The sequence below is a fragment of the Leptonotus elevatus genome, chromosome 15 (genome assembly GCF_054856555.1).
Source record: "Leptonotus elevatus isolate MCC_2025b chromosome 15, RoL_Lele_1.0, whole genome shotgun sequence".
NCBI lineage: Eukaryota > Metazoa > Chordata > Actinopteri > Syngnathiformes > Syngnathidae > Leptonotus > Leptonotus elevatus.
The window spans coordinates 16,686,690-16,711,310 of record NC_141253.1 but is presented as its reverse complement, the minus strand read 5'-3'; the positions used below and the strand labels follow the sequence as shown (position 1 = coordinate 16,711,310).

The 24,621-nt window shown below is 39.6% G+C and overlaps 1 protein-coding gene across 4 annotated transcripts in view; it reads left to right on the top strand.

Moving 5' to 3' along the window:
* Positions 1-24,621, top strand: part of shroom3 (shroom family member 3) — a 63,339-nt gene that overhangs the window by 30,182 nt on the left and 8,536 nt on the right. For 3 of the 4 annotated variants that reach the window (XM_086096766.1, XM_086096765.1, XM_086096768.1), the window contains 15 exons: positions 6,648-6,773; positions 10,970-11,176; positions 11,937-12,259; positions 12,347-12,545; positions 12,632-12,687; positions 12,899-13,361; positions 13,743-14,027; positions 15,754-16,192; positions 16,293-16,429; positions 18,534-18,653; positions 18,744-19,195; positions 19,420-19,626; positions 19,862-20,048; positions 21,000-21,228; positions 23,771-23,847. In XM_086096766.1, coding sequence (XP_085952892.1) covers positions 6,648-6,773; positions 10,970-11,176; positions 11,937-12,259; positions 12,347-12,545; positions 12,632-12,687; positions 12,899-13,361; positions 13,743-14,027; positions 15,754-16,192; positions 16,293-16,429; positions 18,534-18,653; positions 18,744-19,195; positions 19,420-19,626; positions 19,862-20,048; positions 21,000-21,228; positions 23,771-23,847 — 3,507 coding nt within the window. Of the gene's footprint in view, positions 1-2,213; positions 2,739-6,647; positions 6,774-10,969; positions 11,177-11,936; positions 12,260-12,346; positions 12,546-12,631; positions 12,688-12,898; positions 13,362-13,742; positions 14,028-15,753; positions 16,193-16,292; positions 16,430-18,533; positions 18,654-18,743; positions 19,196-19,419; positions 19,627-19,861; positions 20,049-20,999; positions 21,229-23,770; positions 23,848-24,621 lie in introns of those variants that run through there. The other variant, XM_086096767.1, reaches the window with a different exon arrangement.

Genomic DNA, 24,621 nt, shown 5'->3' with positions numbered 1-24,621 from the left:
AAAAAAAAGTTTGAACATCTCGAGTCAATCTTGCTCCACATTCCCCAAATTTGTTCCTTTTTGGCTCGGCCCCGGCCGGCAATGGAACCTGGCTGTGTAGTATTAATATTGTCCCACATTGCTTTTGTTTCACCAAGCTATTTGTGTTTGTGTGTTTAACTTTATTTGGCTATGTGTCTGCTTGTGCTGCACCTGCATGTGACATAGTTGACTGTCGGCAATGCGCCGCTGGTAAAAGCTCAAAATCAGCAAAGCACAGTGAAATGGGTAAAGGAGCAAAATTTGCACTTCAAACCCATCACCGGGCACTCAATTTGCATTCACTATATATGGAAACGGGCTGCCAGAAACGACCAGCTCGCGCTCGGTCTGACCGCAGCATTAGCCTCTCCTCCTTTCCCCTCTTCCAACTCCTTTCTTTTCTTTTATTCCCAGTTGATGTTTCTTTATTGACTCATCGCATTTTCAGAGAGTAAGCTCATCACGTAATGGCTCTAAACACGCACACGTCATCAAAACAACACAAACAATTCCCTTTTATCAGCTGACTCTTGCCTCTGTACAGCTGTGCAACTGTGTCTCCCGAGCCAAGGTTTTGTTTCATAAAAATAACAAATGGAAGCAATACTTTAGTTCAAACTTGCTGTGAAAACATAATTGACATGACTGAATATGACAAATTGGATTCTTTATTTGGCTTGTGAATGCACTGCAATTTGAGTAAAGAAATTATCACAGTGGTCTTTTAATTTTGGGGGATGTCTCGGAGGAGGAGTCCTAAATGTGAATCTTAATCTACCACAATTTTAAAATATGTTGTTAAAATAACACACACGTATCACATGCTGGAAAAGCCTCTCCTACGCCCACACCCACACACACCAGCTATTAACATAGTTTCATGCGCATGTTTTGACAAACATCTATTTTGATTTCCGGGCAGATCTGAAAGATTGTTCTTATTACGGGCTGTAGCGACAGTTTCCCACGGCACTTTTTGTTGAAAAACACACTTTGTGTTTGGCCTAAACTCTCAGGGAGACTTAACCATTACAACGGTAATTACACAATTTGTCTAATCTGGCATCTGTCGCATTAGTATATCGTTCCTATGGGTGGATAAAAAAGCAAATCAAAAGGAAGTCAGTTTTTTCGTGTGTGTTTTTTTTCCATTTCAAGGTTGAAGTCAGATGAGTGGATGTAGTTACAAAACAGTGACAATATCAATGTAAATATACTGTTAATACATATTAATTAAAAGTATCATGCCACAATTTAACCAAATAATATTATTTGAAGTCCTTTTTATCGGGATTTAAAGATAATTTGGGTTGGAAATGCCCACAATGCTGTCTTTAAGATATTTTTAGTTGGTCTTAAATACCTGAGCTATAAGACAGTTGAAGACACTTTTCATTAATATTCAATATGTAAATAACCTCTGCTCTGATTGGGTCGCTGTTGTCATTCATTCATTTGGTAGGAAAACAGCATCCCTCTGATTGGTAGTTGCCAATATGTGGCCGTCTTGTGGCCACCGTGTCTCTTTATTGTATTGATATGTGTATGTTTTTTGTTTTTGTTTGTTTTGTTGTTGTTGTTTTTTGTTTTGTTTTGTTTAGATTTTTGGGTAACTTACCTGACAGAGTGTTGGAAAATCTTCAACAGTTTGTTGTAACGATCCCCATCATACAGTTTGAAAAAGCCTATCACTGTATAAACTAAATTAAAAATACTTCATCTGATTAAGGTGATAACATAAGCATTTAAAGTTTTGTGAACTGTAAAATCATAGACTAAAAATAGATTAGTTATTCTTTGAGTCGTTTAGAGTTTTCATCATATATATTTATATGTAGTAATTATTTATTTATATATATTTATTCTCGCTTGCCCTTTCCTTCATTTTTACATCTTGCTGTTTCTTTATCGAGTGTGTGATGTCATTATCTTCCTTCTTACCATAGAATTCCATCAGTCCTTTAGTTTTTAATTTGTCACTATCTTTTTTCTCTTATCGCATTCCATCCCCCTGCCCTTCCCTGCTACTCATTCGCTCGCCGCCTTTCACCTCTCTTTCTCTGTAGCTCTCTCTGTCTCTCTCTCCTCTCTCTCCACAGATCCATCGCTACCATCCAGCCGGACTAGGGATGTTTACTTCATGCTTTTAACATGTGGCAGCCTAATCACTCATAATTGCTTCAATTGCTCAAAAGGCTCAGGGTTAGGAGCCAAAGCGGTGCCACTCTCTGCAGCCCACCAGTACCAGGATAGAAGTAGGGGGGAAGAGACGCAATAGTTGAGGCTCAATGTGCAAGGAGTTTCTATGTGAGCATGTAGGAAAATAGAGTGTGTCGCTTTTAGTCTACGTAGATAAGAGACGAGGTGCTAGATGTTAGGTTTGAGACATAAAATGAGAAAAGATGTGGAAGACAGCTAAGATTGAAGGTGTCATATTAAGCTGAACAAAATTTCACAAATCAGAATACTGCCAAAAAGTTCATTTTTCGGAGGACAAGGCGGATTTGAGTGTACGTTAGAGAGCCGTGAGTAAAAAGTGGACTTTGGACCGAGGCCATGGAGTTGTTGGAAGTATTCTATCGAAGGAAGCTTCGAAAGAAGCAGAAGAAAGCGCAGCTGGGCCGCTCCGAGGGGGCGCTTTGTCGGGCGCCGTCGGAGGCCAGCGTCAACAATCTGGCCACTGGCCTCATTTCTAAAGTCCTCAGATTCACATCCAGGTAAAATGGATCACATTTCTTTTAGAGCAAGTTAAATGATTGGTGCATGCATGGATGATTTGTTATGATCTAGTTAAAAGTGTCAATGTACAATAAATGTCTTGTGTATATATGGATTATTGTGGCCAATGTTTCAGAACTGACTTCTGAACAAGAGGAAAATATTTGTTAGTAGGGTTGAATGAATTTGAAAAAAATATATAGTTGCTATTTTCCCCCCTCCCTCAACATTGCAGTTCCGATTTATTATGCAGTTATTCTAAAAATACTAAAAGCATTGAAACATATGTTATTCAGATTCTTTATTTGACTTATAAGCATTTCATTTCCGCCTACTTTTTTGTCACGTTTCAACTCCCTCATAATGCTGTATCAATTTCAACTTCCTCAAAAATTCACTCCTCCCAGGCCATCATTTTTTTTTCGTTCCACTTACTTAACTTTCCCTCAATTTAATGTTTAATGTCAAATTCCTCCCATTTATTTTCAAATGGACAGTCATTCAACTTTGTCCATCTTTCAACTTCCATTTGCTTACATACATTTTATCATCACTCCCAGGTGATTGTTACTGCTGCAGTAGAGCAGTTGGTAAAGTGCATTGGCCTGTAAGCAAGGGATTGGGGGTTCGAATCCCATTTCTGATTGTACATTGCAAATGTATCAATGGGCATCACACTAAGTGACATGCATATATACCTACTGACTGTCATATCTGGGAATGCATTATGATTTCACTGAAATTAATACATGCATAATATCCCAATTCAGCATCATTAACAGCTTTCAACATTATGCCACATTATTCAATATAAATATGCAGTGTTTCATGTCTTTTAACAAATCAGTTAGCTCAGTGGTTAAACAAATGCCTAGTACCAGGGACATCATGGTTCGAATCCCGGTTGGAGCAGATTTTACAACACAGCTTTGTATTATTCTACGTTATTCCATATAATTATGCAATGTGCCATTGATTTCAACAGTCCAGTTAGCTCTCTAAGCACATGCCAAGGACGTGATTCGTATTGTGTCTGGAGCCGATTTTAGTCCAACTTCAATTTCGTATAATAATCATTACCAGCGTAGACTGATTACAGTTCAACTACCCCCTTAATTTATCATTTTATTACAATTAATAATTTGAAATTTTCACATAAGTTATCTTTCAATATCCAAGCATTCAAATATTAGCATTTAGCTTTCAGCATTCACACGCAATTTCTCCAGCAATTGCATGTTTAGTTTTTGAACACCCAAGCAAAGCAAGCTAAGCCGAACATACCTTGAAAACGGGTAAACGAGTGAAGCCGAGCGAAGCTGAGCAATGCCGAATGCTCACGTTGCGGTAGTTGAGACGATGCACTGCTCATTTCCAGTAAGATCGTAAATGCCCCCAGAGGTGCTCCATACTCGCGAGTGCATTTGGATTTTTGCATGACAATTTTCTTTGCCATGGGCCCAAAGAAAGACAACAATGCCAGTGGCAGCAAAGAAAAACATGACAAAACTACGAACCAGTGGAATTAGGAAGGAGATTATCATGCAGTTCTAACTACCGTGACTACTTCTGTAAATACTGGCATGAGGACCCCCCTTAGCTGTTCAACAACGTGCCTGACGTTAAACAACGCACGCAAGGACCGCTTAGTAGTCTAACAATATGCCCAATGTAAAATACACAAACTCAGCACTGAACTAAAGCTAGCATTAACATAGCATTTATTATCCACTGATGCCATCACACCACAACAGGTAAGGTAAGGTATTTTTATTGTTTAAATACTGTACTGTACTGTACTGTAAAAAAAACATAAATATAAATTAAAATAGGAATTTTCTGTTTTTAGAGCTTGGGAACGGATTAATTGCATTTACATGATTTCCTATGGGAAAAAATGTTTCGGAGGTTGAACAATTCGGACTTTGAACACTTCGCAGGAACGAATTGTGTTCAAACTCCGAGGTACCACTGTATTTTTTTTTTACACGCACAATCAGTCGATATTACAAAAAACAGAATCGGATTTATTATACATAGATGTTTTCAACTTTGCACTGAAGAACTGATCTGGACTCATTTTAAGGACTGTCATTGCACTGTATAATGTCACAGCACTGCCATATCTCATTAAGCAATATGCTTTCAGATATCTGTTTCAGTCCAAGTACTGTAAACCGACGTTTTTGCACTGTTCATATATGGTGTGTTATTGTATACTTGCACTGTCATTGCTACCTCCATCACTTGCTGCTTACCATTTTAATCATTTTATTTTCAACTAGTGTACCTGCTTACTCCCAACCTGCCTGGGTACCTCCAGCATTGCACTTTTGCACATTGCAATATTTATAGTGGATACAGTAGTTTTATACAGTATTGGTTTTATTTACTTTTATCCCATTTTATTTCATTGTATATATTTTATTTGTCTACTATGTGTGCACTTATGACAGAGCTTCAAATTTCATTGTACTTTGTATAATGACAATAAAGGCAATCTAATCTAACTATGAATTCATACGAAAGACAGTTTATCTACTTCCATTACTGTTGATTTAATAAACACAGCAGCCTTTTAAGTATTCACGACAACAACTTTGTGAAATTCTACAAAACAAGTGTGGCATAAACACAGGTCTGTAACAATGAATTTTTTTTTTGAACTTTATAACTTCAACTTTTCGCGTTTCATGATATTAAATGTATGATACTGTGTAAACATATCGACTGCACTTCTCAAGCTCTAAATTTATCTAGACACTGAATAAATAAATACATAAAATATACATATATATCCCATATATGTAAAACAATGTAAGCATAACGACCAGCCAAAATAAAGCCATTTTTATTTCCTCAAATTGCAGCCTACTGCATTGCGATATCAATTTCAATTTGATTAATTGTTCGGCCCGATTTGTTAGCACAGTACTTGTTTACGATGATGACTTTATGCAGCAGTCGTGAGCACCTTGCTATTGGTGCAGGGTGTAGTCCACCTCTCACGCTTAATCAGCTGGCACTAGTCCAGCTCCCCAGCAATCCTGAACAGCATAAATAGTAGAGAAAATTAATTGACCGCTATTTGTATAATGATAGCAAAGATGATGAAACATTGAGGTATTCCAGTCATGTCCTGTCTCAAGAGGTCCTGAGACATGCAGGATTTCACGTAGCTGTCTTCTACTTATGCAGATACCATCTTTTCCTGTTTATCAGCATGAATAAATACAGAACAACAAAGCGTATCCAAAGTGATGTGAAATGTGAAGTCATAGGCATAGCTGTTCTGAGAAACAGCAGCATTTTATGCTCCAATCACCAATCACGGCTCAGCATGCAAACGTCACATGACCAAACCCAGAAAACAGGTGAGCCGCGATTGGTCGTTCCCTGATCACATGTGATGTCATTTTCAGTCGACAAATGACACAATGTGGTATTAATCGTACATGAAAAATTATGAAAATATCAAATTGATTATAGACAAAATATGAACTTGATGATATTAATTTCACATCAGCATCTATGTATTAGCACTATGTATTTTGAAGACTTGGTTATGTTGCTGGGCAAAGAAGCTTTCAAACAATACAAGCAGTGAATGGGCAGGGAAGAAGCAGTGTCTCGTCCTCCAAACAAATGTCTCTTAATATGATCAACTGCACTTCTGCATAACTGCAAACTATAACCTCAAAAATAAACATTTTGTTTCAACCAATTATCTTCAAGGTCATTAATACACAATGTACTACATACATAGTTAATTCTGATTAGCTTCTGCAGATGTATTAATGAAATGTCCAGTGAATGCAAATACATTATTATTCACTTTAATATAATGTCCCAAAACATTCTAATAGTTTCACGCTGCCGAACGATTTCTTTGTGTGTAAATCCCACAGACGCAGTGAGACGGCATCTCGTCCTCACTCGTGGCATTCAACAAAACTGGGTGAAGGTCAGCAGGAGTCAGTGCATGAAGGGATGGACACCATGAGCAGTGCCTGGCACCACAATTATCATGCAAGGTCAGTGTGTCTTATCAACAGCGTTTTTTTCTTCTTTTTTTGTGGACTATTTCAAAATTATACTGAATACAAAACTAACAGAACTGCCTTTATTAAACAGCAGCTCTTTGAAGTGTAGTGAGGTAGTTCACATACAGTTTGGTTGTTTTGCAGTCAACACATTCACAAAACAAAATGTATTAATATGAAATGTTTATTAGGATTGTATATATATATAAACAATCGAGGGACATGTGAATATCAATTTGTCAGAGTGAACCATTATTACGTGAACATTAAGGTTATGAGTGACTTCGAAACGGGAAATCACAACATACAATGGTAGCTGTAAAAGCAAAAATCATAAATGAATTTTTCCGATGCTAAATATGTTGAATGACAGTTGTTTTGGTATGTTGACATATCAAGCTTTTTGTTGTTGTTATTGCTTACTGTCCCTGGTTGACAATGATTCAGTATGCTAAATATAATACACATTTCCGAATAAAGAATCAGTGGGATCACTACATGACGGTCCCATTTAATGGGAGACAAAAGTAAAAGTGGTGCCATGTTAAACAAAGTAGCCTTAGAACATGTCGTGTTAAAATTTTGGTTGAGTGTCACAGAACATCATTTCCTGTTTTTATATGAAGTTATTTTGGCGGTTTGGCTGTGTTACTTTGTGGACTTTTGGTGGCAGATACAAGCCATTGGTAAGTGTTCTGGCCCTGATACTGTACCTGTTGGCTCACCTGTGATGACACAAACCAGATACACTATGTGCCTTATTTATTTTCATCCCAAATAGTGTGCGCTAAATAACTCAGTTTAACATACTGTTGGCAACGGGTGTAAAAGTGGTGAAGAGTGCCATATTCAAAAGAAGGTTTTGCACTTTAGATCTGATGGTTTTCACTATTGAATATTTGGGAGAATATTGCAAACACAAAACAAAAGTTGGCGGTGATGGAATTGGAAGTGCGAGTGGAATAGAAAAAAATCTAATTTTATGATATTTGCAGGAAATAGAAATTGTCATTTGGATTTGGTGAAAGTGTTGATTGATTGGGGAAGAAATTATGAAAGCTACATTAACAAAATTTCTAGGCATACTAATTGATGAGTAACTTACTTGAAAAGAGCATATTAGCTTTGTTTGTAATAAGGTAACTAAATCTCTGGGAATCATGAGGAAAATTGGTACATTTGTACATTCATCTTGTTTTTAACTTTATATTATAGTTTAGTTCATCCATATCTCACCTATTGTAATGTTTGGGCCAGTACTTTTCCTATGTATCTTCATATAAAAATGTACTGCTGCAAAAGCGTTTTGTCAGATTGGCTACTTCTTCCAAGTCATATGGCCCAACCGCTCCACTTTTTAAAAAAATGTAATGTATTGACAATTTTGTATGTAAATATTCTTCAAATATGTATATTGATTTTCAAATTGAAGTACATGGGTTCAGACTTGCCTCAAAGTTTTCAAACATTTTTTATTTGTAATTTTCAAGTTAATTCTTATTCAACTAGATAAGTCAACAATTTGTACTTACCATTGTATCACACACCTCAAGGTCAGTTCTCATTGAGATACCGTGGGGCTCAATTATGGAATACAAATTCACAGTTATTAACCAATTCTATGTCTCTATATAAATATAAAATGAAACTTAACTTTGTTTATTTTTCTTAGGTAAGGTCTTTGATAAGTCCGTAATGGGTTTCTACCTCACTTTTACACGTGTTGTATTTATTTATTTATTTTAAATTACTGCCATGTTTGTATTTTTGGGGGGGATTGTGTGTAAATAAACAAACAAGCAAACAAAAACAAAGATATTACTGAGTTACAGAAAATAATTGTGTTGCACTGCTAAAGTTGGGGAAACAGGAATTCGCATAAAAAATAAGTTTGATTCAACATGTCCCCAGTGCATGGCAATTGGATGTATTTCCCCATCTTTTAGAACCTTTTGTTTATCGCATTATAAAAGCCATCATAATTTGTCACAGGTGAGACAATTAACATTGCGTTTGCTAAATTGATCTTTTAGTATATACTCCTTCAATAACTTGCTAAATGAACTGCGCAGCAATTCTGCGCATTTGGCAGATGTAATCCTGGGTGCACCCGGTTTGCAGATCAGCTTCCATGTGAGAAGAATCAAGATAGCGCGAACCTTGAGTCAATCGGGCCCTATGTGTGGTGTTGTGTATTACGTGTCTGTTATGTAAAGAGAAGCTGTTGGTCAGGAGATTTATATCATCAGACAAAGTGACGTCAGTGTTTTTGTTAAACAGCAGTAAATGGAAGTGAAAGACTCTGACATGACTCTGTTTGTTAGGCGGGGGCATTGACGCTAATACCCAAAGAGAGGGGGAATTCTTCATGTTCCCTCCCCACGTCACCTCCGGGTCTCCCATAGCAACATCTCACCCCCTACACGCACTCTACTGACTCCACTGACTGTTGTACTGCTATGTTAACTTCATACTGAGCCATTCTGAATATGAAGTTGTCTTTCATGTAATTGCTTCAGATCTAAGAAACGGTGGATAGAGGCAGAAGGGCTGACAGAAGTTCGAGAAGCAGGGAAAGTTACTGACACAGAAAAGAGAACGACAAAGGCTGCCCTCTTTTCAAAAGCAGTAATTGCATTGTGTTCGCTTGGAAGAGTTGGTGAATCAAAGTGTGACGTACATGCATACACACACACTTGCAGCACCCAAAACCTAATTTTTAGTCCACGTCTCAAGCACGTTTTTGTTGCTATGTTACAAACATCACGTTTGTCAAGGTTTTTAAGCTTTTGAAAGATTGACCAATAAAGTACAAAGAAATGTATTGTAATGCAGTCAGAGTGAATTGTTTGGATGTTTTATAAACATACAGTTGCAGTTAGATGTTTACATGCATTTATTATCGACATAATTTATAGTAGTGTGGTGCATTTATTTAATGGTCAATTTGAATATATATATATATATATGTGTGTGTGTGTAATGCCAGGCAGGAGGTCTAGAGGAAGACTAAAGAGGAGGCTTATGATGTAGTTAAAGAGGATATGAAGGTAGTTGGTGTGAGAGCAGAGGTTGCAGAGGACAGGGTTAGATGGAGGCAACTGATTCGCTGTGGCGACCCCTGAAGGGAAAAGCCGAAAGGGAAAAAAAGAAGAAGAATATTTATATTAATGATTATACTGTATTTTTAATAAACAATAATTGGGTGCACAAATCATCTTGACAGGGCCAATTATTTACGTACAGTTATACACTCTCACTAATATAGTATTTGTTTAAATGTCCCTGATCAAGTTTCACCGTAACCAGATAGATGCTCCTTGTAGCCCTGAAAATTCTTCTAGCTGATTCTCAGTGGATATTTGACCACTCTTCTTGGCAGTAGTGCTTATTTAAATTGGTTGCTTGGCCATCACTGGAGCTGCTTTACCCATTCCAAACCAGTTTCCATCTGCCTTTGGTGGTGGTTGTTTTCAAACTTTATATTAGATCAAATTTTATTTATGTGCCTTATAATCTAATTTGAGTGTAGTGTTATTATCAGATGTGGTCACTTCCATCAATCGTCAATTCCCGTCAATTACGACGCTTACTTGCCATCGTGAGAAATGAAGCTACCGGCGGCTATTTTACATTGCCTTTCGCTAACTTGAATACATTGATTTCTCTGCAGCGTTTTTACGTTATAATCGTTATATATCACTACAGCATAAATGCCACCGTGTATAGCATACAGTTGTACTAATAAGACTGGGAGAAGCACTACATGCATGTTTCATCATATGAATGCAATAAACGATCGGAGGCGCACATGCAAAAGGCCGGCCATTTTTGTTCACTAACTACGGCAACTACACTAGGTTGAAAAATGTAGGAAGTGCCCACAAGATCACACCCGCTCTTCTTTTCACTGTATTTTTGGTCAGGTTTGCCCCGCCTCAGAAATGTGTTTCATGGAGACTGTAACCAAACTCCAGGCTAAACAATTTTAGAGCACATATAATATAAACAAAAGATCTAACAGTAACTGCACTTCGGATACCTACTTTCTAGATTACTATTATTGTAACCACCAATTCCTTCATTAAGGAATTGAAAATTAACATTGTTTAAATGAATACTTGATGAAAAGTCTGCCCAAAGAAAGAGTAAATACTTACACAAATATCCATCTGTGTATTGAGCAGTGCCTCCACCATGGACCTCTCGGGCGGGTTTGAGTCGGATGGCGGCTACCTGAGGAAGAGTCCTGACCAGTACAGCTCAAGAGGCAGTATGGAGAGCTTGGATCCTCCTCAGTCTGCAAACCTCCAGCACCATCACACACTGGGCCATCACACCCACAGTGGGCCCCACCCTGCTTACTCCTCATGCCAACAGTTATCTTCTGCCAGGTTTGGAGAAACAATAACTTTTAATGAAGCCCTATATAATATGAATCTCAATATTGACTTGGCCAGTTTAAAATCTTCCACTTCTCTCACCTGATGAACTCCTTGGTTTTCTGTCATTATCTTGCTGCATGATGAAGCTTTCCCTATCAGTTTGATTGCGTCATTCTTTCAAACGGCATACAAAAAGTTCCTGTTGACTACTCAATTTGTATTGTTAATGCCATCATGTGTTTCATCAATGAAGATTAGTGAGTGCCTCTTAGAAGAAGCCATTAAAGCCCAAGCCATATTTATCATTTAGTGGTTTGCATCTTCTGGAGGAGCCTCTGTACTTTTGTTCATGGAATAGTATTTTGTGAAACGTGCACCCCAGCCCTGAGATTGCTGCTGATTACTAATTACACTACTATTTTTGTAGTTGTGGATCGGATTGAGATCAAATATGAATGAAAGCTGCAGTGTTGATCTGGCTTTTCGGAACATTGATTTGTACAATTGATTAAGACGATTGATTGGAGTTGTTACCTGGTCACATTACATGGCACAGCCCCTTGTTGCTATGCAGAGTACAAAGGGTTCTTACATACCTGCACCAAAAAGCCAATAAAAAAAAAAGCTAAGTGCCTTTGGGCATAAAAGTTACAAAAACAGGAAGTCAGACGCACAAATGCACACAAAGGCAATTTCTCTAAAACCCAGAACAGATTATGAGGCATGTTTCTTCTTACAACCCTCTAATAAACTATATGCCTCGTTATAGGTCCTCCAACAGCATTGATCACCTCCACAGCAAGCGAGACTCTGCATACTCCTCCTTCTCCACCAGCTCCAGTATCCCAGAATACCTTGCCTCTGCTCCCACAATCAGTCCTGAGCGCTCCTATTCACTGGAAACCGTGCCCCAGAGAGGAGGAAGTGGAGAGATGCAACAAGCTGACATACATTACGTCCGGACGGTTTACAACCCCCAGCAGGGGCTCGCTCAGGAACAAGAACTGAGTTCTCCGTCGGCTTTATCACTACATAACAGTGATTCAAGAAGTGGGGAAGGAGCAAAGGGAGGGCACAGCAGAGATCTACCAAGTAAAGTACCATTTTCAGGAACGTACTCATTTTGGCTTGGTAACATTAATGATTTTTTTTTTCAAATTTTGCTGCCTGGTCCAATAGGTGGAAGTAGCAGTGGTGTTCTGTCGGCAAACAGGCACAGTGTGGGTCCCATATGTGCACCTGGAACCAGTCACAGCTCTTATGAGAACCTGAAAGGGGCACCTGCTCCGCCACGACGCAACGACAGCTTTGCAGCCATCAAGAATCATGAGAGGCCCAACTCGTGGTCAAGTGCGGAGCAAACCCGGGCGATTAATAGGTGAGCTGCTTTTTCATGAGGAATGCCTTTTTACTAAATCTTCCTGTGAATATCAAATTTAAGCAAATGGATCATGTTCCAATCAGGTCTCTCCAGAAGGGGTCCTATCATCATTCCAGTGGCCCAGTTGCCTCAAGTACAGGTATGGTATGAACTATGAAGAGGGTCATCTATGTTTAATTCTTCTTAAAGAACAGAAAGAGAAAGAGCCAAATTTGCCACATCTGCCAAATCTGGATTGGCTGGCGACTAGTCCAGGGCGTATCTCACCTCTTTCCAAAGACAGCTGGGATAGGGTGCTGCTCATCCGTGACCAAAATGAAAATTGATATTTTACCTTATTGTAATTTCAGCTAAAGGCTCATGCATTACTGAGGGCCAACTCCACACAGTCATAGAAAAGAGTCCAGAGAGCAGCCCCACCACAAAGCCCCGACAGGGTTTTTCTACACCAGGTTCACCTCCTGGACCTTCCACAAGCCTTACAAGCCCAACTTCCCAGTCAGGACGCCTCATTCTGCCGACAGGAGTATACCCCGTACCCCAACCCGAACCCCACTATGCACAGATACCCAGTTCAAGCCCCATGACAAGCACCTCAGGGGTTTATCCTGCTCTAGCCAAGGACAGCAACCGGCAGCATCAACAAGGTCTGCAGAAAGTCAGGGGACAGGAGGAGGAAACTGCCGAGCGATGGAAAGATGGAAAAATACCATCTTTCGAAATAGGTCACCAAATGAACATTTCATCAGCGTACCCCCACTCCACCATTCAAACGGCTGCCATAACACAAAGCAGAGCACATGAGTCAGAAAGGTAATGATTCAATGTCTTTTGAGTGTAAATCTGTGAAAGTATTACCGGGTAAACCTGTTTTTTCCAGACGTGGGCACTTCCATCAATCGTCAATTCCTGTCAATGGTGTTACACACCTTTCATTGAGTGCTTCCACATTTTCGGGCGGATGCTTTGAAGCCACACAAAAAATCACGGAATCAGAAGGACCATCTGTAGCCCGATTGATTGACATAAACCTGCTTCAGTTGGTGCTCATTCCATGTATTTTTTCGAGGCTTCGCGTCATTGTGCACTCGCTGAAAGGTGGGCATCGTCATTGACGAGAATTGACGATTGACGTAAGTGCCCGCCTCTGCCATTTTTCCCTTGGACTCTAATGTTCTCTTGCCTCTCTATCAGGAATCAACAGGAGGACAGTAGTATCGGTCACAACAGACCCTTTCCTACTACAGGAAGATCCGAGAGCCAAGCTGGGGCTAACATGTTTCAGCGTCAGAAGGGGCCCACGGTTCAGAGCCCCCATCACCTCCATATCCATTCTAACCAAGGACCACACAACCAAATGTTGCAGGAACGTGATTTCCTAAGTCCCCAAACTCAGTCAGTTCCAGTTCTCGCGCCTCAGACCTTCCAAGAGCGGAGAGACCCTTACACAACTGTGCAGTCTGCGGGACACGTACGAAGGTATGTACAGATTGGAGTTATTACTACTAAAATAAATGTTTCCTCATTGAAATGTCTTGAAACTCTAGTCAAATGAGCATGCAAATCACTTGTGCTTTTGTTATATTTGAGGATAGACTTTCACATATTGCAAGCAACCATGCTACAGGTCTATTGTTATTAGAATATTTCCACATGCTTGAGGAGCTACTAATTTGTTGTGTGGACCTACCACCTGTTGATTTCGGCAAGTCGTCTGTGTTGTTAATATCAAAACAAAACATTATTCTTAATCCACCTCATTGCGCAGTGGTAATAATATCAACGCATCGATTAATTGATCCACAAGTGTGTTTTGCTTTTTTTAAATATTTTTACGAGACACGAAAGTGTTAAGAGGGAGAAGAAGAGACAGACACACTTTCAGAGCAATTACACTCTAGCTTAACTGTCATTATCAAAGCATTTTCTTGCTGAAATAAGCAGGAATCTCCCTGACAAACTGTCACTTGGATGCAACATATGTTGCTGCAAAACCTATATATATATATTTTTGCGTTAACGGTGCCTTCACGGATGTTTAAGTTACCCGTGTATAGGCATGCTTAAACACACCCACATAAGATCAGAGGTTCGCTTTTGAACTATTCGGTGATAAAAATCTGGGTGGTCCATTTCCTCTTTAGCCCGGAGGGCAGGGCGTCAATAACAATTGGAAATGTGGACTCGTCAGACCACGGCATTCTTTTCCATTTTGCATCAGGTTCATATCAGTTGGCCCTGGACCTAAAGAATTGAATTTACCCCACCCCCCCCCCCCCAAACAAATCTTGACAATAACATGTTCTATGCATACCCACTAGTCTAAATACAGTATTCTGGTTAATATTGCGTTAGTGGAATATGAGTTAAGCAGCAAAATCCAGCAGTTTTTATCAATATCAGAGGGTAGCCATTTTGCCACTTGCTGGCGAGTGAAAATGACATCACAGTTGCTCAGGTCTCAGGTAACATCCAATCACAGCTCAGCTTCAGAAAACAGGCGAGCTGTGATTGGTCATTGCCTGAGCCCTGAGCAACTGTGATGTCATCTTCAGTCGACAGCAAGTGGCAAAATGGCCGCCCCTTGAGATGGAGAAAAACGGCTGGATTTTGCTGCATAACTCAAATTCCTCAAATGTAATATTAATCAGAATATCATGTTTAGACTAGTGAGGTTACATAACATATTATTGTCAAGAAATGTTTCAGGTTGACTTTCCCTTTAGCACATGTAGCGACAAACTGTTTTCAGACAGAGTGGTACTGTCCTTTATTCAATGATTATGTTTTATTTATTTATTATTATGCATTACCTTTGAGGGATCAAATGTCACGGCCATTCAATGTTGTGGTTTTTTTGGGCTATGTGGATAAATTTCTTGCTTGCAATTAATTGTAAGTTGAATTGTTAAGTGTTGCTCTTACACTGTTATGCTTTTTGCTTGAGTAGATATTCTTAAAGTGGTGAAACTTGGCCCATCTCGCTTGTAATGAGCCATTGGGCATGCTCTGTATAGAATTTAAATTAGAATTATAATGTTTTTCTTTTTTCTGACTTGGTAATGTGGGGTGCGGTTAATTAAAATTATAATAAAATAGTGAGAAATGTGGTCCTGAAAATGCTACATATGGAAAGTGCAAACTAGAATTAACCGGAAATTTCAGAGGGGGCACAAGAATGATTAATTTTATTTTTTATTTTCAGATTGGTGGACCAATCTAACGCTCATCCAGACCCAACGTCATATTCCAGAGTTGCACAAGGACAAGTGCCCCCATCCCATTCACCAGTTCAGCCTCAGCACTTCTCCTCCCCTTCCTCCGCTCAGGCCTCCCTCTGTCACCACAGTGACTCAGCAGCTCTTCATTACCATCACTTGGACCAGAAAGAACAGAACCGAGACAAAGAACACCCGCTGACTCGTCTGGAGAATGCTCTCGTAGAGGTACAGCGTTGCACCAGCCCCAACAGTGGTGTCTCTGCCAGTAGTCATGACAACAATGCAGTGGGTGAGGGTATCCAGGGACCCACCCGTAGTCTCTCTGTCCTAGAGAGGGTCAGTCGCTTTGAGCATTGCGACAGAGCAGGAAAGCAACGTAGTCAAAGCATCAGTCACAGCCACCACAAAAACTCTTTCCGCAGGGTAAGTCAAACAAAGCAATCGATAAATCTTTAGGTTCAAAAATCCTAATCTCCATATAACCCAGTTTTGCTTCACTAAATTGCATCTTTGAACACGTTAGAATCAGATGACTGACAAATCCCATGGTTCCCCCTGTGGAGCAGAAGATCTCAGAAGCATGCTAGAAAGAAGCACCAGAGAGAGCAACGCCCATAGAACTATGAGCCACAGAGGATGCAAGAACTACAAGAAAGACAGGTGGGTTCATGACCGTGTTGTACTTATATAGCACATTTCTTTATGGAGTTTGCATGTTCTCCACATGTTAGTACATGGGTTTTCTCCAACTACTCCGGTTTCCTCCCAAATCCCCAAACAGGCTTATTAGACTTAATTGATTACTCAAAATTAAAGGTATGAATCAGTGTGACGGTCGTCTACTGTACACATGCCCTACGAGTCCAGAATGTACCATGCCTCTTGGCCATGTCAATTAGGACGGTCTTGTGTGTTTTTTTTGTTTGTTGTTTAAACCACATTAACATTGTCTACGCTTTATCTCCGTTTGTTTAGGTCTTCATTCAAAATAACTGTTTTACTAAGCGCACTAACTTTATATCCCGACTTAAAATAAGCAGTTTTGCATCACAGCATGCGAGACTAAATTTGCATTTACTCATAAAAACACATTGAATAGCAAAACCAGGAATCAACCGCCAAGATGGACTTAGGCCGCACCATTTAGCTAGCAATGAGCTATGGCTGGCTACTGCTGCGGAGTCACTCCTCCTATTAGGTCAGTAATCATCACCTCCGTGGCGGTAAATAAGCTACATTTCTGACAAGTATCGTTCTCACGAAGGGATGATGAGGAAAGACGGAGAAGCCATAGTAATTGCTAAGCTAACCTAAGATTGACATGGCTAACACATTTAACCGCGGAATTAAGTGCTTAGGTGATCGTGTACACTTTTCACAGATGTGTGGCTGGAACCACTTTGTAGACTCTGGGGAGAAAAGAGAAAACCATATTAGTTCAACAAAACCGTAACCGGAAATAAATTATGGTATGCTAATGCTACGTCTTAAGTCAGCCAGAAGATATCAAATATTTATATCAGTGCTGAATTTTGATTTCAACTTTTAAGGTTTGCACAATAAATGTTCTCAAAAGTTACATTACAGTAGATCTTTTTTTAATCACTTAAGCTTTGTTTCTAGACAAGAAATTACAGTTTGCTACTATACACAATATGAAATTAAGAAATAAAAATTGCTGGGTATATAAAAAAAGAAAAACAATTGTTTATTCATTATATCGTCATATTTTTATTGTTTAATCAAACTCTTGTTTCAGGTCCCGAGGTTTAATGTGCAAAAAATTAAAGTTCCACAAAATTAGAACATATACTAACACTAAGAACATGTATGATTGAAACCAAATCCTGTGGTCTGATGAGACCAAGATAAATGTACTTGATACAGATGGTGTCAGACGGTGTGTAGCGGAAACCCTGTGAGGAGTGCAGAAATATCTATCTTGCTTTCATACTTCGGTCAATCATGATGGTGTGAGTGTCATGGTTTGGTGCTGTATGAGTGATGTGTGTGGAGCTACAATTCATTGAGAAAAACATCAACGATACCGATACGATAATTATCAAACATAACTCCAAGATGACCAAGGCGAGAAGAAAAGTGATGGACTCCAAACCAAAAACCTATTCAGTATCTGTGGGGCATCCACCTCTGTGATGTCAGAATGTAGGAGTGAAAAAGGATTCCAGCAACAACCTTTGAACCTCTGATGGTCAATGACCACGGAGGTTAAGGCAGTGCTGTAAAAATAATGATAGGCACACGAAATATTGACACTCTGTGCATAATTTGTACATAAGGGTGTGTACTCACTATCGTTGCTAGCTGTTCAGACATAAACAGTATGGCGCCATGGAGGTGTAATGAGTTGTTTTGAGGAACAAGCTATCTGAACTGTGACTACTGTTCATCGTAGCAAAGTGTCATTTATTTATTGTTGTTCCATGAAAAGATGGACAAAAAAAGAAGTGGTCTCTATTGGCAAAATGTTGAAAGGTCAAAAGGAACAACATTTACAGTGCTAATATAATTTTGCAAGTGATAAATAGCAAGAAATGCTGTTTAAGCACTTTTGTAAATCACAGTAAGAAAATGAAGAAAAAGAAAGAAAAACATTGAAGCCCTATCCTAAAACATGGATTACATTATTATTTTGATGCACAGTAACACAGACATTCAGAAAAAGAGATAAAGAATGATGCCTATTAAGCTTTGGGGGAAGTTGTGCATTTTCTTAGGGCTCATGTTTTCCGGCCCTATTCAGGACTGCACCTGATCCCAGTTCAGCCCTGGAGAGGAGCCGAAGCAGCCTCCATCTACATGGGTCCAGGGAAGAAGATGTCCAGAACATGTTGGGCACTTTGCTGGACACATCCTTCCACAGGTCAGATGTCACTTCAACAAGCTACTGCTTTGCCATTGGTCAGTTAGTACAACCATATATTAATATATAATACAACTTGTCTTAAAACAGATCTTACAGAGATTCGGTGAAAGAGGCGCAATCTAAGGTCCTGCGTTCTACCTCCTTGAGACACAATTTCTCCCCCGTTCGTTCCTCACGTGCAGATTCTTCTCCCAATCCCTCCTCACACGGAAGCCATCAGCCTCTGCCTTTCGTGGGCAACCATCCCCCATCGGAGAAGAAAGGCCCTAAAACCATGCCCAAACCAAGTATTGTCATCAATGCTCCAGTCACGTTCCCTCACACTCCAAAGGAGCGCCATGTGGTCGGACCAGAGACTCGAGGCCCAACTCCTCCAGCCTTGCCCACCGTGCCCCCAGTTGGAGCTCCTGCTATGTTGCGGATCGGTGGACGCAAACGTCTGACCCAAGACCAGAAGAAACGTTCCTATTCTGAGCCAGACAATATGAATGAAATTGGGATTTCAGATTCTGAGACTGGTCTCTTCAAAATCGGAGGAGGTGAATGAAACAAAACGTACATATAATGCACATAATAGGCTTATGTCTCGCCTAAGTCTTGTCTAGTTTGTCCTTTGTTTGAGTAGTGCTTCCTTTCCGATGAAAAGCCAAAGCCATCGCTTGCTTCATGTGAAATAATCAAATTGTTTTCATGGTTCTCACAGTTACAAAAGTCAGCTAAGACGGCCAACCTAATCAAGTGAAACTGATTTGCCTGTCTCTAGAGACCAGCGTGGCTGACCGGCGGAAAATGTTTGAACTCGGATTTGCAAACAATGCCATATCCAGGCCTGACTTGCGTCAGCTTCAGCAGGATGCTGTGGCTCAGTACGTGCAGAGGAAGATAAGTGCAAAGAAAGATGAGGGAAGAGAGAGGAGTGGGCCAAGACCCCTCAGCGCTTATCTACAGTTAGAAAATACCTACCATTCAGGTAAGGGGATCAAGGCTGAGAGGAGCAACAGAATTTTGAAATGTATTTTGTGAGATCCTGCACCTTCTCTTACTGTATTGTGCTCTTTTGTACAAAATGTTTGTGTAGGGAACTAGCAAATTGAAATGGAAGACAAAATAAATATTACAGTGCAGGAAAATACACTATGATTACCTTCTTTTGAAATTTTCTTACCTGCTTCTTCTACTCAATTTCCCTCATCGGACCCTCCCAGACACCCTTAGCCTCTCCTCTACCTACAGTCTGCTCTCCCTCCAAGAAACTGGCCTGGATCGCAACCTTTCTTCTGGTGAACGGCGTCATGTCTCTTCTCCTGGAGCTGACCTGCGAAGCCTTCAGTCTAACTTGTGCTACCCAGGCAGAGTGTGCACTCCGAGGGCTCCCTCACATCTGTCACCAAGGTAACCAACCCTCCTTAAAATCCCAAAGAGAGACATTTTTAACTCATTCACTGCAATTGACAGCTTAGGACGTCAAAGTTCCATTTTCATTGGACTGGCAGTAAATGAGTTAACTGGCAATGTCTGATCCTAAGCCATTCTTATGGAATACGATGGTGTATTAGGGCCACATATAAATATCTTGCTTTTCTTTTCTTTTTTTAGAGGAGGGGTAATATTCCAAGAAAAAACTCACAAATTTACGAGAAATAAACTTGCAAATTTGCGAAATTATAAAGTGGCAAATTTGCGAGAAAAAAACGTGGAAAATTTACAAGAAATACATTTGCAGATTTGCGAGAAATACACATAGCGTAACTATTGTCTGGACAAGGTGCTGGCTTTTGTCCACCAGGAGCTAACGTGAGGATTTGTTGAAAATGCAGGATGGAGACGGATTTCTTCTTAAATTTTACTCCTCACACACGGCACCTAGAGCGACAACATTTCCTGACCCCCTATCAGCTGACTAACACTAACCAATCAGAAGCTAGCATACTTTAGGTAAATGCAAGTGATTGACCGACAACAGCAGATTCGACACATCACTTTAGCTACTTGTACAAACAAAAATACCGAAATGTATAAATGTGTAAATAATAATTACGGAAGCATAAATGTACAAGTATATGTATATTTTAACTTAAATGCTTGATCATCAGGGTGTGAACCTTCGCAAAGTGAGGCATCTTCGTCCCTGGCAGTACCCAACGCTTCAAATGTGAATGCTTAATATGAAATGGTTAATCTTTGCTAAAGCAATTACTATCTCCTTATTTGAAAACCCGTTCGAAAAGTACTGGCACAAACATCAGAGTACGCTACGTGTATTTCTCACAGGTTTCTGAGGGGTTTTTTTCTCACAAATCTGCGGGTTTGATTTTGATATTTTCTATTCCTTGTGTTCCGTAGTGGGGGCGCATCACCTGAGCGCCACACCTCCAGCACCCACCGCCCTCATAATTTCATCCAGGAGGCAGGCTCCAATAAACACCAGGCGAGCGGGTCTCTGGCAATGGTTGGCTCCGTGCTGGGCTCTGGCAAGTCCGCCTCTGTTGAAGATCTTTTGGAGCGGTCTGAGGAAAGGATTCCAAACCACTCTCGCTCCCGCTCATCTCCCATTCTAGATATACTCAATCAGGTAATGTGCAACGTGGCACTCTAAATTATGCAGGCAGTAATTATTTAATCTAGAACATTTTGCTAGCCTGTATTTTTTTTTTTTAGGAATTTACTTATCCTAGGAAAATTCATAAGCTGTCTGCAATTTTGCAACATGCCAACCACGCATCTAACTGGTGCCTGTATCTGCTTGAACAGTTGCTGGTTGCTCTGATCAGTTTGTCCCTTCACAATTTAATCTGTCATAAAACACTTAAACTGATGTAATGATGAAAAGCTTAAGTGTTTTGTTTCATGATAAAGGATCAGACACACTTTTAGCTTCAGGGACATTTTGTTGCACAGGAAATGCCCAAAATCTTCAATGTTTCCTGTGTGGTGCCGAAGAGCTGGAGCTGGTGGCTGGGTGCTGTTTGATGTGACTGATAGGAAAGATAAAACACAAACACACACGTATACATATGACATCCTCGGAGTCCTTAATGGAAGGCAGCAAAAGACGAACTTCTCTTTTATCTGTTTACCTTATCAGCAGGACCAGTGTCACATAAACAACTTACATTTGAGGCAGACACACAGACATTCTTTTTACTTTCAATTTCTGATGTTTTCCCTCCCAGTAAATAAAAGCTAATAAGATATACAACACTATACTGACGTTGCTATTTACACCAATTTGCACTAGACGCATTATCCATCTCAGTCTCATACAAAAAACGATCCCTCATGGAACAACATTGAAAAAATATGATTCTTGACACAATGATTAGTCAGCGCACAGCTTACTTAACAGTGTAAATTTTTGTTCCTTCAAAATAATTCAAAATGCAACCATTACTAGCTAAACCTCTGGCAACAAAAGTGAGTACACCCCTGAGTGAAACTGTCTAATAGAGCTTAGTTAGTCCTTTTCCCTCCCCATTTTCAAGTGACTCTTTAGTGTTGTGTTAAATTTAGTATTATAGCTCTAACACTCTCATACTGATCACTCAAAATTCAACATTTCACCTCATGGAAAAGAGCTCTCTGAAGATCTGAAAGAAAAAAGAACTGTTGATCTGCATAAAAGACGACCTCAGAGTTTCTGGTTAAAGCGGGCAAAGCCTGTTTGCGGTTCCACAGATAAACAAGCATATTTTTACGTATAAAATTGTAGAAAGTGAGTGCAGTGCTGTAGTCTGCTTCTTGCTGAATGACCCTAATGAGTATATAAGACTGGTATGGACTAGTGATGGGACGTAATGTGCCGAGGCTTCGCAGCGTGTGTTGAGTAATCCAGGAAGAAATTTCTGAAGCGCGTGTCGAGGCGTGATTCATTCGGGCAAATGACGTCACCGCTGACGTTTGACACTTTATGGGTTCAGGAAGTGGTTCGACTTTTGCAAAGTTTCGCACAGCATATGAAACGCAATGCTTCTCCGCAAAAGTTGCGTGTCCGTGGGTGTTTGAGTGTCGCAAATTTGCCCGTAACATACTTTTTTTTTTTTTCATTCTTTGAAAATTCACGTAATTTATATTGCAAGGTGAAGTGCTTGTGCGCTATACACCAGCAATCCGATTTGTTGACCATTCATCTATCATAACAACTATCAGTACTCATAAGCACAATCCCCATCACTTCAGTATCCACAAGCACAGTCACCATTACCTCAGTTTTCATGCAATCAATGCTTCATTTGCTATTATATTTTCTACATGATTTCACATTTTCATAACATGACCACACAATATTAATGAACTAATTAACTGCATCAGTGTAACACACAGTTCAGCATGTTAAAAAACTAATATAAACAATACCTAAATTAATAATACACAAAACAAATATTACTCAATTACAGATCAACAAAAAAACTAAAAATTGGCAACTAAAGCATGTGTAATTGTTCCTAAACCAACGCTATTGCAAGACAGCAAAAAGGCAAAGTGATTCAAATTACGCTTTTAATGTCGGCCACCAGGGGGGTTTGTGTGCACATGAAGCTCACGAGCAGAACCTTTTTGTTAACCAATTTGATGGAAAGCTTCGAGTGTTCAAAAAGCTTCATCTGCCCATCACTAGTATGGACAATTACCAGGGAGCTGTTTTCGGATCAACGAGATGAAAGACATCAAAGGTTGAAGGGTATTAGTTTGTTGCTGGCTAAACAAAAACGTTTTTGTGAAAGAGGCATGACTTGCCGATGTCTTCCTGCTTCGTCATTTCCCTTATCTCCACAAGGCCATCATTTACATTTACATTCAATTGCATTTATCAAGTGTTTCACTGTTTCCATCTCAGGTAATTATGATATTTATTGACACTATCGTAATATTGAAATAGTTAATGAGATTTTTTTGTTTTGTTGTAATGATGAATATTCAAAATGACATGTTTGCAAGAAAAAATTATGACACTGAAATGTGATCAGTGCACTGCTTTAGATTCTAGCGACAGATTTAATATTTATTTGACATGTATGTGCTTGCAATGGAGTTTGAAGCAAGTGCAAGCATTCTTGGTCAACATTGGCACAAATGATCTTCCATCGAATTAACAGACTAAAATATATGTTTTTCAGGACTCCCTATCAGATCAAGTGAAGATGTTTGATGCCTTCATGTCTGAGCCTGAACGCTACGCTAAGACGGAGGACAGGTACTGTACACATCACCACCGTCAGGCGGCTGGTGTTGCGCCTACCTTTTCCTCTCACTTTGTCTCTGCCTCCATCTAGTTTATTATGGTCTGTGATTGATCTGATTTTGTCTCCCGCATTCTGAAAAGTCTCTCTTTTGAAAATCCAATGGCATCTTTGTTACTTTAGATTTACTGAAGTTACATGAGATTGTGTTGTGTGCATGTTTATGAGAGATTAAATGCACTATTTAATTTTTTACTGAAACAAGTGAGGCTTAGGATAAAAAGATTGACAGGACAGCTGAAAGAAAACAGCAAAAGGAAGTAGGAGGAAAAATGTTTTGAGTGGGTAATAAAAAAGCATTAGAGCAGAAGGCATGTCCAGAAATACAAATTATGCAATTGCATTGCAACAGAGAGAGAACACATGGGAGTTTATGGATGGAAAATCATATGAATAAAGGAAGAAAAATGGAAGAAGAAAAAAGATTTGAGTCCCAGCTATAAAAAGAGAAAAATGGAATGATGGAGTTAAGAAGAGTGTCAGGGTTTTACATAGAGGAATGTAAGGAAGAAGAGAAAACTCCCTGGCACTGACACTGAAAAAACAAACAACTTGAGTGCACTGGGATTTATTAAGCCAAAGATATTGAATTATGTTTACTCTCAAAATGTGAAGGGCAGGGGTCACTTTAGGAATTCTGTGTGTGTGTGTGTGTGTGTGTGTGTGTGTGTGTGTGTGTGCGTGCGTGCGTGCGTGCGTGCGTGCGTGTGTGTGGGGGGGGGGGGGGT